Here is a 13973-nt window from a genome sequence, read left to right as displayed (position 1 = left end):
TGCTTCTGAGCCTCAGACCTGAGAGGCCCGCACTGTCGCTCTTATCCTATCCCCTCCTGGGAGGGCCCAGGGGAGCCCTTCATGCAAATGCCCCCTCCTCCTGGTGTCCCTGGGGATAAAGATGGTGAAAGCTGTGTGGCTGGGGGGGTGGGGGGGCCTCTGGCGGGGTCCTGGGAGGTCAGAGCTGCTGGTCCCCAGTGAGCACAGAGCAGAGGCACAAAGCAGGGTTCCCCACCCTGGCTTCCCAGCTGAGGGCCCTCACTGACCCAGGGACAGACCCACAGCGCCCCCTGCTGGTCCAGAGTCCAGATTCACTAATGACCAGATGGGTAACCTGGAGCTGAGCAGGGAGAGACTGAGGCTCTGGAATTCAGCCCTGCCTTTGCCACCCCCTCCCTCTCAGGGCAGGGACTTCTCACCCCCACCAGGGGTCCCTGATTGTACTGCAGGTGTCCCTAGGTCTTATTCCTTAATTTAAAGACATGGCCTCATCCTGGCCCGTTTGGTTCCCAGGGTATGTGCTTTATCCCCAGCAGGGGGCAGCCAATCACTGATTCTCTCTCATCATGGATGTTTCTCTCTCTCTCCCCCCTCCCTCCCTCTCTGAAATTAATTTTAAAATATATTTTTAAAAATTTATTTTTCAGACATTACATATTAAAATATATACAATTCAGGTAACGGCCTTATTCCCACAGAAATTGACCAGGTTACGCCCCTAAGGAAATACTGCATGGATATTGTGACATGAGCTGACTGGGTCTGACACATGGTACGCTCTAGAGAAGGAGCTGTTGAGTCAGGAAACACACGCACTGAGGATGGCGAAAGAAGGGCTCAGCCAGGGCCCCTGGGACTGCAGTGTCCTCCTCCTGAGCGCCCTCCTCGCAGCTTCGCCCCTTCCTGGCCAGCCTCGATGCTGCCCCCCAAAGCTGAATGGGAGTCATGAGCCTCGTCCTCAGGCTGGGGCCCGTGATGGTCAGACAGGTGTGTTCCCCAACTCGGAGCCAGCGAAGCAACCTGGGATCCCCAGGGGCCGAGCACATCTGAGCATCCGTGTTGGGGCCTCACCTACGTCCATCTCACTCCTACTTATTTTGGAAATCCCCCAAATTGGATATTACTCCTATTGATCGGCCTCTTTGGCCCAACTCCCCCCCCCCCCCCCCCCCCCCGCCCACCGCCCCCGCTAGCACCGTCCACCACGGTGCTCCTTGTGCCGCTGTAGTTTTTCTCTCATAGCACAGCTTCAGTGGCTGGTAACGAGCAGATACAGAGCTTTTAGTATTTACTTTTAAAATATATTTTTATTGAGTTCAGAGAGGAAGGGAGAGGAAGAGAGAGATAGAAACATCAATGATGAGAGAGAATCATTGATCAGCTGTCTCCTGCACGCCCCCTACTGGGGACCGAGCCCACAACCCAGGCATGTGCCCTGGACCAGAATCGAACCTGGGACCCTTCAGTCCACAGGCCAACAGTCTATCCACTGAGCCAAACCAGCCAGCACAGATGGCATTGCTTTGGATTTGCTTGTGATTCAGAAGAGACTTGTAAGTCCTTCAGATAAAAATTCCTGTTTGCCGCATCCCTGGAGCGTCCAAGGGCTGTTTCCCAGCATGAAACCTTCAGAGCCCGCTCCTTCCCGGAACAGCCTCACCTCCCCCCGCACCCCTGTTCTCCTTCAAACGTTCCATGGGGCGGACCTGCCTCAGGGGAGTGGCCCCAGCCGCTCAGAGTCCCGGCCTCACTGACACCTCGGCGTGGCGCAGGGATGAAGTCGAAGGTGGTGATGGCCGATCCTGCCTCGGTGCTGAGGGAGCCTTTGGGGGCACCTGGGGCACAGAGAGCTCACCAGTCACCTTTCAACCAGGAGAGGATTCTGTTTGCTCATCCTCCCAGGAGCCACCGGCACCTGCTTCCCCGGGGCCTCAGGAGGCGCCAACAGTTGCTGGAAACAGGCCGCCATCAGCACAGCAGAGGGAATGCAAACTCTTTCTTGGCACAGTTTCCTGGGAGGTGGGCTTGGGGCCTCCCGGACCCAGTGGCCCAACAGAAGCACTCACACCACCCACCCTCGGATTCACGCCTGACTGGGCCGCCCTGCCTGTCCCTATGGAGCCAATTCAGCGGAGACAGGGTGGAATCATATGAGCGTTGATTCCCATCCTGCCAGCAGCCTGGGAGAGCAGCGGGTCACCCACAGACATCTGCTCTGCCCCCCATAAGCCCGCTGCTTGTATTGGGGAGAAGGACAAGGATTACAGGGGACATAGGCAATGGGTGTGCCAAATGGGCGGTTCACAGGTAATGGGGCTGGAGATTCGCAAAGGCCGGGGGTCTTCAAAGGGCTGGCGGCTCTGGGTTCTGCAACCAGGCTGGTCATCTTTCCATGATCACAGGCAGCTCCCTGGTGGGGAGGATGGGCCGCATTCCCAGGTGAGCTCCCAGGTCCCAGGTGAGAATGCGCCTCCTTTAATTAGAATGAAACAGTCACAGTGAACAGAGCAGGATGAACCTTTCTTACAATTCCAGCTGGGCCCCAACATTCCATTTCTGCCCCCGTCAGGTTCAGCCACCTCCTTCCTTACCCATCAGCCCCCTGGAGGGGTAGGGAGTCCTACGACCTGATGTACGTCCGAGTCGACATGATCAGGCTGGGAAGATACTGCCAATGGATAAACAACATTGTCCACGGAGGACGATAAGGAAAACATTGCTCAGCCCTGGGTCCCAGGAGAAGAGATGGCCCCTGAGTGAGTGACAAGGGATGTCACCCTGAGTTACACGGGGCTCCAGGCAGGTCAGGGGTGACAGCCCCGGGCAGGAAGGGCACGCTGAGGGTTTGAGGCTCACTTCCCCATGGCCCTGGGGCACCGTGTAAGTGTTACTGTTGCCGTGGTAAGTCGCACAGTAATAGTCAGCCTCGTCCTCGGGCTGCAGCCCCGAGATGAGCAGCAGCCCCGCATTGGCCGAGGCGTCTTTGGTTCCAGAGAAATAGCTGGGGACCCCGGAGCCCTGGCCCTTATCTGAGTCTGATTTATATCTCAGGAGAAACCGGGGAGGGCTCCCTGGCTTCTGCTGGAACCAGGAAATATGGTAGCCCGCAACGACAGCGCCACTGCTCAGGGTGCAGGTGAGTCTGGCTGATGCTCCCGGAGATGCAGAGAGGAAGGGCGGTTGAGTCAGCACAGGCTGGGAGAGGGACCCTGCAGACACAGACACTCGTGGGTGATAAGGTGAGAAACAAGGGGACATTTCCCAGGCTTCTGAGCGAGGCGGGAGTGCAGCAGGGATGCCCCTGGTCCCCAGGCCTGTGCCTACCTGTGCAGTGAGCGAGGAGCAGGAGGAGGAGAGGAGTCCAGGCCATGGTGCCAGCAGCCCGGCTGCGACCTGAGCTGCAGCCCCTGGTCCAGGCCTCTTTTATCTTCACGGGCCTCCAAGGGGAGGGGCCGCGCACACAAATCTGTTTCCTTCCTGGAGAACCTGCACCACACTGGCCACCCCCTCCCTAACCCCCACCCCAACCACCACCACCACCAAGCCTGAGCGGGGCTGTTAGACAGACTAGAGCTCTAGGGTGAGTCTCAGAGTGTCCCCCTGGGAGACAGGATGGAGGAGGCAGCTGCTGGGACCTTCCCCGGGCTTCCAACATGCCCCACACTAGGGATGGAGCCTGCAACCCGGGCATGTGCCCTGACTGGGAATGAACCGTGACCTTCTAGTTCAGTGATGGCGAAACTTTAGAGCTCGGTGTGTCAGCATTTTGAAAACCCCTAACTTAACTCTGTTGCCGTGTCACATATAGAAATTTTCTGATATTTGCAACCATAGTAAAACAAAGATTTATATTTTTGATATTTATTTTATATTTTTAAATGCCATTTAACAAAGAAAAATCAACCAAAAAAATGAGTTCGAGTGTCACCTCTGACATGCGTGTCATAGGTTCGCCATCACTGTCCTAGTTCATAGGTCGACGCTCAACCACTGAACCATGGTGGCCGGGCTCCATGAAATCTTATTCTTGTAGGAACAACAGGCCAGAAGGTAGATTCTCTCTGTGTTTAGCTTTGTCCTTTGGAGAAACAAGCCAAGGCCTGGAGGCTGTAATCATAGGATCATAGAATCCCCTGGTTACTCTCTGCCACACACACACACACACACACACACACACGCACACACACATACACAGACACACACACTATATAGACACCCACAGACACACACAGAGACACACACACATACAGACGCCCCCCCCCCCCCCCACACACACACACACACGATGGTGGTGAAGCCTGAACTTTCCTAAGAAATATCGGGGCCTCTGATTGTCATGCGGGTGGACTTCACCTTCTGTCCCATTGGTTTGCTACTATGGAAAATATGTTGTCAGTGCTGCCTGTGTTTGACGGGCATTGTCGTTGTTAAGTTGGCATACATTTTAGTTCGTCTTAACATTTAAGAGTCATCATGCGCCTTTCACACTAAGAGGGGGAAGAGTCACAGTGCGGAATCGTTGCCAGTGGAAACTGTGTTCTGTCACGGGGTCTCAGGGAAAGCATCCCAGAGACTGAGAGCCGGGGGCTGTGGCGTGGTGAGTGTCAGCTGGCTGCCCCAGGCTCCCAACATCCCGTCTCCGTCCACTCCCCCATAGAAAGTCCAATCTGTCCTCATCGGGGCCAGAAATGGGGCCAATGCCCAGAGACCCTGCGCCTTATGAAAGCTCAGCCCTTGGAGCCCGGTTGTCCCTGGGCCCCAGGCAGCTGCTAGACCAACATCCCTGCTTCAGAGAGAATGTGTGAGTGAGTGCACAGGGCAAGGGGGTGTTACAGAGAGAGAGAGAGAAAGAGAGAGAGAGAGCGCCTTGTTTAGCTGATTATATTATCTCTGCTTTGGGAAGGACCTGGGGCCATTTGCCAACTAACCAGTCCGTTTCCTAAGCTCCCTGGGCTGCTGAAGGGTCCACCGGAACAAACCTATTTCTTGGATCTCCTGGGATTTCGTCCCTTCCCGTCGGATCCTTTCCCAGGTGGCCTGACCGGCCTCCCGGTGCCATCCTGGCTCCTGCAGGGCATGTGCTCCTCGCCCCCTTAGTTGTCCTATCCCCTCCCCGTGATCTGCGGGATCGGACCAGGGCTTCCCTGGAGGGTGTGAGGCGGTACCTTCCTAGGGAAGCAGGCAGCTCTGCTCCCGCGTGTACTGTGCTTAGCAGTGTCTGTCTCCTTCCCTCTCTTCCTTTGTGGATATTTAGTACCTACGGTCCCAGCATCACTTAAGCCACAAACCCCGGGGCTTAGGCCTGTGGTGACCAGTCAGGCATTTCCTGCCTCAGTAGGTGTGTCAGGAGCCTGGAGCAAGGAGGCCGAGGTTTTTGTCGCACTTCCCCATCTGTGTGTGTCACTGTGCTTAGCACCACTGCTATACACCTGACAGTAATAGTCAGCCTCGTCCTCAGGCTGCAGCCCCGAGATGAGCAGGAGCCCCGCATTGGCCGACGTGTCTTTGGATCCAGAGAAGCGGTTGGGAACCCCAGTTCCCAAACTTGTACTTGTGTAGTAGTACAGCAAGTACCGGGGAGGGCTCCCTGGCTTCTGCTGGTACCAGTATATGTCATAGCTGCCAACATTGAAGCCACTGCTCAGGGTGCAGGTGAGTCTGGCTGTGGCTCCCGGAGATGCAGAGAGGGAGGGCGGCTGAGTCAGCACAGGCTGGGAGAGGGACCCTGCGGACACAGACACATGGGAGTGAATAGAAGGCTCAGGGGGAAGGTACCCCAGGTCCCCGAGGCCTGTGGCTACCTGTGCAGTGAGCGAGGAGCACGAGGAACACAGGGGCCCAGGCCATGGTGCTCACAGCTGATCCTGGGTCCTCAGAGCAGAAGCTGAGCTGCTCCAGGCTCCGGGCTCCTCTTATCCCCGCCCAGCTGGCTTTGCAGAGGAGGGGCTGCTCATGCAAATGTGCCCCACCCCCTGCCCTTCTCCCAGGGGCACAGTGGGGTCTGGGGCCCCTGCCCAGGGAGGGCAGCCTGGTGCACTAGAGTCCCCACGGGCGGCCCTGGAGGAAGCAGCTGCTGGGGCCACACACAGCCATGTGCAGGGGCCTCGGTCAGGCCCAGAGGCGACACGCCTGCCCAGTTCTCATAAGAATCAAAGGGCCCAGCCTTGGGGCCTGGGGTCCCTGGAGGGACGCCCAGCTGGGAGCCCCTGGTTTGCAGAAACCCTCATACACGGTCTCTCGGCGCCCTCTGCTGGTCCCAGGCGAGCCCCTTTACCCTCCACCTGCTCCAAAACCTGCTTCACTGGTGTCCTTGACTCCTGTGCTTCCAGCACCTGAGACTCATCCCTCAGGTGCGGCCTTGGTGTGACCATCCCTGATTTGGGCGCACAGGAACCCTGACCCAGGAGAGCCTGGGGCTGCTGTGCAGCTAAGGACGCAGCGAGGGGAACAGAGAGCAAAGAGGATCTGTCCCTGCGGGGGGCTCAGAGGAGGGGCTCGCTCTGGGTGCTGGGCGTGAAGGGACGCTCATGAAGGGGACACAGACCTTCCCGGGAGCAGATGGAGGGGGAGGGATGCTCGCTCTGCCAGAGCAGGGGGTGGGGCAGGAACAGAACTCGGGGGAGAGATGGGTCCTGCTCTGTTCACTGCGATTTTGTTCAGATTAGAGAAAGCAGGTGGGACCTGGGAGCTCACCCGGGATTGCGGCCCCTCCTGCCCACCAGGGAGCTGCCTGTGATCATGGAAAGATGACCAACCTGGTTGCAGAAACCAGAGCCGCCAGCCCTTTGAAGACCTCCAGCCTTTGCACACCCACAGGCCTTTGCAAATCTCCAGCCACATTACCTGTGAACCGCCCATTTGGCACCCCCATTGCCTACGTCCCCTGTAATCCTTGTCCTTCTCCCCAATACAAGCAGCGGGCTTATGGGGGGCAGAGCAGATTTCTGTGGGTGACCCGCTGCTCTCCCAGGCTGCCAGCAGGATGGGAATCAACGCTCATATGATTCCTCCCTGTCTCCGCTGAATTGGCTCCAGGAGGGACAGGCAGCGCGGCCCATGGAATGTCCAGCTACACTGAGACCGCGCCCTGTGTGCTGGGACGTTTTAATCCGCCTGCGCCTGTGCCAGTGCTGCACCTTAGAGACTTAGCTCTGCGGAAAGTTCTAGGATGAAACGGGACAGGGAGACCTGGAAGGGGACATCCTGGGGCAGCTGGAGGAAATGACAGCAGAGAAAACGGGGGAGGGGTGGAAAGGCACGTGTCCCGAGTCAGGCTGAACCCCAGGCCGGGAGAGTGGAAGCAATGGCCCGAGTGTCCGGTGGAGGACGGCAGCTCTGAGAGGCGGGGATGCCCCCGACACCGGTGAGGTCAGGAGGAGGAGCAGGTGTGCGGCTGGGGGTGGGGTTTGTGGTGCATTTGTCACACCGAGACCCTGGTCTACACGTGGAGATGCGTCAGGAAAAATCAGCCCCGCCGTGGCTCAGTGGTTGAGCGTTGATCTATGAACCAGGAGGTCACGGTTCGATCCCTGGTCAGGACACATGCCCCATCGATGGCCTCGATCCCCAGTAGGGGGCGTGCAGGAGGCAGCCAGTCCATGATTCTCTCATCATGGATGTGTCTGTCTCTCCCTCTCCCTTCCCCTCTGAAATCAATAACGAAATGTTTCTTTTAAAAAGCATTTACTTTCGTACCTTTCTCTCCCCTACCCCTCGGTCTCCCTGTCCCTCTCCCTCTTTTCCCCTGAAATGAGAATGGATTGTTAGTCTGTTTCTAGGGTCTGAATCCTTCGCTGAGGCGTGAAGTGAGTTACGTTCTAACGGTGGCCATTTGGTGGCACTGCCCCCAGATACATATGGACGAAGGCATCCGTCTGCAGGGGAGCACGTGCCTGCTCCCCAGGGAACGGCCTGAGCAGGACCAGGGGTTCGGCAGGATTGCCTTTTCTCTTCTTTATTTTTTAATTAAAAAAATTCCTAAGTAATCAATTGACCCTATAGAAGCCTCGTCACCTACTTCCCGGGGAGCACATGGCAGGACTCCGTAGACAGCGAGGAATAGGAAGAAACATCCGAGGCTTCTAATGGCTCCGGACAGCGCCTCTCTGTCACCCATGTGCGATGATCTGCAGCAAGTTCGCAAGAACGGTTTTTGTCCCACTTCCCCCTTGCTCTCAACCACTGTGTACCCAAACGGCACTCCGATACCATGAGATACTCCGCAGAGGTACTCAGCCTCGTCCTCAGACTGGACGTTGGAGATGGTTAAGTAGCGGTCGGCCCCGGAGCTGGAGCCCGAGAAGCGATCGGGGATCCCGTCCCCCTTGCCTTGGCTTCCGTCGCTGTTAAGGTACATGATGTACCGAGGGGCCTGTCCTGGTCTCTGCTGATACCAGCTAATAAAGTAGCTGCTGTAGCCACTGCTCAGGGTGCAGGTGAGCTTGACCGCGGCTCCCAGGGAGGCAGATGCAGACGGCGGCTGGGTCAGCACAGGCTGGGACAGGGACCCTGAAACACAGACACACGTGATGTCCTAGAGGAAGGACAATGGGGAAGGACACTTCCAGCATGTGTGAAGGGGAGGGGTCTCGGTGAGCTGGGAGCCAGGACCCTGCGGCCGTGCTGACCTGTGCAGTGAAGGAGGAGGGTGAGGAGGGAGAGTGGACGCCAGGCCATGGTGCAGACACCAAGGAGCTCTGCTGGGCCCACCGGCTGCAGGTCCTCTTATCCCCCAGACCCAGGGGAAAGCGTTCTTTATGCAAATGTGCTCCTTCTTCTGGCCAATAAAACCCCTCCCAGGCCCTGATGCCAACCAATGGCCGGTGTGGTATCCGGGAGGGGTGGGGCTGGGCAGGGCCTCCCCTGAGGCTCCCCAGGGGCCTAGGGCGGACTCTGCGGCTGGGCCCCATGGGCACTTAGCAGACATGAGGGGACAGGCGTGTGATTGCCCAGTGGAGAGCTTCCCAGACACCCGGGCCCGCTCAGCACCACATGGCTGCCCAGGCCGCTCAGCACCCAGGTCCCTCTCCTCCCACCTCGCTCCCAGGAGGCCTGCGCGGGGCAAGCACAGCAGCGGCCAGAGTCCGGGAAGGAAGGAGCAGCACGGTGGTGCTTCCCGGGGTTGGGGAGAGCCCCAGGCAGCGGAGGAGAAGGCCCTGTTATTGATTTATTTATTTTTAAATATGTTTTTATTGGTTTCACAGAGGAAGGGAGAGGGAGGGAGAGAGAAACATTGATGAGGAGAATCACTGATCGGCTGCCTCCTGCACGCCCTGGGGCACGTGCCCTCCACAGGAATGGAACCCGGGGCCCTTCGCCGACACTCTATCCGCTGAGCCAAATCCACGCAGTCACGTGGCACTGAAATGCCTCTGACACAATGGACTTGACGAACATAAAACAGGGTTTCTTCCCTTGCCTCTCGGAGACTTCGGCACTGCAGGTCGTGGTCCTCCCGGAAGAAATGGGTTTGCCTTCAGCCCTCCATTCTAAGTCCACCCTTACGGCTCCTCTGGAACCTAAGATACTGGATTTTTCTTTCCTGAGCAAATTTCTCCCAAGTTGTTCTCGGATTTTTCTCCCTGAGGACTGAAGAGAGAGAAGATCGTATCCGACCCTTTTCTTCACATTCTCTCTCTGAGGCGTCAGGATCCAGACTGGGCTGGATCGCAGGGGTCTCTGGTCATGTGACCCTGCATCACGTGATCACATTTGTCCACCTCACTCTGAAGCGAAGGTGTGGCACCTGGTTTCCCATCCGGGTCTCACACTGTCCCGAGTCCCACTACAGAGCACTGAGTCCCAGGGTCCGGCCGGGCGGACGGCCACCACACTCCCCAGGTTGCGATGAGATCTGTGACTGTGACCTGCAGCCTCCTCATTGGGATGGGGTGGCCCAGCCCAGAGGAGGTCAGGGCGGCCATGGGCACCAGCCAGGAGCCGGGAAACAGGCTGAACCCCTGAGGGTCAGTCACCCCTGTCCTCGCTCCCCAGGTCAGAGGTCAGCCCGGGAGCCCTCGGGGCCAACAGCTCTGCTGCTCCCCCTGCAGGAGGCAGAGGGGACCTCAGACCTGGGCTTAGGGAGAGCGTCCCAGGGGAGGGAGGCGGGAGCACAGGGTTGTCTTGGTCCTGATGCCTCACAGCTAAAACCGGCCATTCGACGCCCACCGTGATGGCGAACCTATGACACGCGTGTCAGAGGTGACACGCGAACTCATTTTTTTGGTTGATTTTTCTTTGTTAAATGGCATTTAAATATATCAAATAAATATCAAAAATATAAATCTTTGTTTTACTATGGTTGCAAATATCAAAATATTTCTATACGTGACACGGCCCCAGAGTTAAGTTAGGGTTTTTCAAAACGCTGACACGCCGAGCCCAGAAGGTTCGCCATCACTGCCCTAGGAGGAGGTTTTGGTTGCACTTCCCCGAGCGTCTGCATCACTGTGTGAATGTACAGTGCTGCCCAAGTGCGTGAGACAGTGATAGTGGGCCTCGTCCTCCGGCTGGGCCCCCGAGATGGTGAGGGCGGCTTTGTTCCCGGAGATGGAGCCAGAGAAGCGATCAGGGACCCCAGAGGGGCGGTTGTTTGTGTTGTAGATGAGCTGGCGGGGAGGCTTGCCTGGGGTCTGCTGGAACCAGCCAGGGTAGTTACCACTAGAGACTGACCCAGAGCTGAGGCCACAGGTGAGTGTGACTGTCCCTCCTGCAGACACTGACACTGACGGCTCCTGGGTCACCACAGTCTGAGAACCCACCCCTGAAATCAACGGGAGAGACATGAGTGTTATTATGGGAGACAAGGGTCACCCCACAACCCTGCTTTTATGTGTCCGTCCGTCCGTCCACCCTGCCCCCAAGGATGCAGAGGCCCTTCCTCTGACCTGAGCTGTGCGCCAGGAGCTGGAGCAGAAGCACCGTCCAGACCATGGTGGGGACACTCACAGGATGTGGCTCCTCAGGCTCCTGGGCTGCAGTGGGGAGTCCTGGCCCTTTTCATGCCTCCCACACCCATTAGGGGAGAAGGGCCTCATGCAAATCAGCTTCCCCTCTAGTCCTGCCCCAGGGTCACCCTGCTGTCCCCTGGGGGATCTCAAAAGAGGCAGATGCTGGGCCCTCACACAGACCAATAGACTCCACATTAACTGAGACGCTGAGGGAGGGGGTTGATGTCTTTCACCAAGTCAGTGCCCTGGTGGCCTGGTGACCTGAGTCCTCACTTCCTTCCCTGGAGGGTCTGAGGCTGAAGGATGAGGTGGGAATGTCTGCCCCCTCCTGGCCCCAGCAATGTAGTTCATCCCAATCCAAACCCACCCTTAGGATCATTGCTTCCTTCCTCAGGAAACCCCTCCTGTCTTGTTTGGAGGATCTTAGCAGTCAGTCCTCCCTCCAGGGGAGATCACATTTTTTCTAGCAAATTTATTTGTGTCGTGTGTCTTCAGCCTCATCATGGTTCAGTGACCTCCTTCCGGAACTGGGGTTCTGGGATGGAGTGGCTGAGGGCTGGGCGATGACATGAGTCTGTTCCCCACTTGGCCCAGCGGTCAAGTTCATCCCAAGGCTAAACACAGCCCTGGGGACGTTCTCTCCCTTCCTCAGTGGAATCCCACCTAGTGGTCACCCCTCCCCCCAGAAGCGAGATCCCTGGACCGTGACAAAGCCGATGTCTGGCGTGTGAAGGGACAGGGTTCCCCCGATGACAGAGTCTGAGCAGCTGTCTCCAGCAGCATCAGGAGGACCCGGGCGCGGGTGCCCCACTCCACGGGGCCCCCGGCCTTGGGTTGGCCAGTGTCCTTTGCTCTAAGGAGCCATCGCTGTGTGCACCTCCGACATCAGCACAGGTTTGGAGAAGGGAAAGGCCCAGGGTCACCAGGAAATGAGGGGACACCTGACAACCTCAGCTCCAGAACAGTAAGCAAAGCCGTGTCTCCCAGTCGGAAATAGCAGCAGCCCTGAGGGGGACAAGCTGGGGGAACATGAGGGGATATTTTAAATCTCCTTTCCCTCCACGTCTGCTGTGGAGAGAAGAAATGGGGGGGCTGGGCCGGGGTGTGGGGGAGGGGGGTGAACAGGGAGATAAAATCCTCCAGTGCCTGAGGATGACAGCACACACGATGGGTGTTCATCGTTGCGTACAGTGAAGATGGGGTTTGGTGTCCGTGGTGGAATTGCAGGTACATTTCCTGTGTAATGACATGTGCACAACTGTCCCTTTCTCTTCCTATGTCTTGGAGAACCCCAGTTCCGTTACGGACAGATATGCATCCCAATGATTTTACTGGCGTACAAATGGGTCTCGTCTAGTGGAGAAACTTGGGTCATGTTATATGTACCGAATTTTGAGTCAAGGAGAAGTATGAACACCCAAGAAGAAAAGAATTCGAAAGCTCAAAACGCAAACGATACCGATTTCCACTGTGACATCATGAGAAATGAGAAATGCCGGAGTGGTCGACAGAAGCAGCGGTCGTGATGGCAGATAACGGACCAAGGTGCTCATCCCACCTTCCACCGTGTCACAGTGGGAGCAGGTCAGCAGCGGCGGGTCCCTCCGGTGTGACACCCACAGACGGACCCGGGCCCCCTCCCGGGCCTGCGGCTCACTCCTACTTCCTGTGGGCGGATCCGGGCGGGGAATGGAAGCGAACTAATCCCATGGAACTAGGAGCTCTTAAAAGTCTGGATTTGGGAGACACGCAGGGCCCCAGCGCCCCTCACATGCAGGAAGGAGACCGAGCAGCGTCCCCTGTGGGTCCCGAGAGACACTGCCTGACTCAGACAAGCCTGTTCCTCCTGCTTGACAAGCCTCCCTAAGAGGATAATAGAGGGGGGCTGTAGGGGGACATGGGGGGACAGATGTGTATGTGCATCAGGTAACATTCAAAAGTCTGAACCGCTAGCTGGTCTCTGGGTTGAGGTGGAGCAGAGCCCAGTCCACTGGGACCCTGACACTCCCAGCGGCTCAGGGTCCCGTCCGGTGAGGTGTTGACTCTGTGTGTGGACTCGTGAGGGACAGTGTCTGTGTGCTTCTGGGGCCATCCAGCGGGGAGTGCAAGCGGGTCTCTGAGCCCAGTGTGGGCTGACATGTTATGGAGCTGAGCCCAGCGGGCAGGAAAACAGGGCCACGGAGCCCCCTCCTTAGGATGACGGTGACATTTGCAACATCCTCCTTCCCGTCTGCTCACGCGCAGCCGCCTGAGTCTGTGAGGGGTTCTGGTTGCACTTCCCCGTGTGCCTGCATCACCGTGTGAATAAGTAGCACTACCCAAATGCAGAGCACAGTAGTACTCGGCCTCGTCCTCAGGCTGGGCCCCCGAGATGGTGAGGGCAGCCTTGTTCCCGGAGATGGAGCCAGAGTAGCGGGAAGGGACCCCAGAGGGGCGGTTGTTTGTTTCATAGATGAGCATGCGGGGAGGCTTCCCTGGGGTCTGCTGGTACCAGCCGGGGTAGTTACCACTAGAGACGGCCCCAGAGCTGAGGCCACAGGTGAGTGTGACTGTCCCTCCTAGCGATACAGACTTGGACGGCTCCTGGGTCACCACAGTCTGAGAATCCACCCCTGAAACCAACAGGAGAGAGACAGGTGTTATGAGGGACGAAGGTCACCATGAGACCCTGCTGTTCCGTGTCCCCCAAGGATGCAGAGGCCCTTCCTCTGACCTGAGCTGTGCGCCAGGAGCTGGAGCAGAAGCACCGTCCAGACCATGGTGGGGACACTCACAGGATGTGGCTCCTCAGGCTCCTGGGCTGCAGTGGGGAGTCCTGGGCCTTTTCATGCCTCCCTCACCCATTAGGGGGAGAAGGTGCCTCATGCAAATCAGCTTCCCCTCTAGTCCTGCCCCAGGGTCACCCTGCTGTCCCCTGGAGGGTGGGGGGAGGGGTATTGAAAGAGGCAGATGCTGGACCCTCACACAGACTGTCTTCCTCCTCCTCAGCTTCATCATGGTTGTGGTGACCTCCTTCCAGAACTG

General features: G+C 57.6%; 1 protein-coding gene and 1 gene segment (V, D, J or C); both read right to left on the bottom strand.

The window, feature by feature from the left end:
* Window positions 1–5315: 5315 nt before the first annotated feature.
* On the bottom strand, window positions 5316–5870 carry LOC138998123 (immunoglobulin lambda variable 5-37-like). The segment is given in 2 exon segments: window positions 5316–5725; window positions 5802–5870. Coding segments are annotated over 2 exon segments (456 nt in total).
* Window positions 5871–10403: 4533 nt separating this feature from the next.
* Window positions 10404–13708, bottom strand: LOC138998122 (immunoglobulin lambda-1 light chain-like). The gene is made up of 4 exons (XM_070400170.1): window positions 13663–13708; window positions 13268–13561; window positions 12508–12615; window positions 10404–10762 (listed from the first exon to the last, which is right to left on the bottom strand). The coding sequence occupies exons 1-4, from the start codon at window positions 13706–13708 to the stop codon at window positions 10404–10406; spliced, it is 807 nt and encodes a 268-aa protein (XP_070256271.1).
* Window positions 13709–13973: the final 265 nt, after the last annotated feature.

The sequence above is a fragment of the Myotis yumanensis genome, unplaced genomic scaffold, assembly GCF_028538775.1.
Source record: "Myotis yumanensis isolate MYYU_CA2020_CCGP unplaced genomic scaffold, mMyoYum1.0.hap1 SCAF_19, whole genome shotgun sequence".
Taxonomy (NCBI): domain Eukaryota; kingdom Metazoa; phylum Chordata; class Mammalia; order Chiroptera; family Vespertilionidae; genus Myotis; species Myotis yumanensis.
The sequence above is the reverse complement of the archived record's forward strand: the minus strand, read 5'-3'. Positions and strand labels throughout refer to the sequence as shown.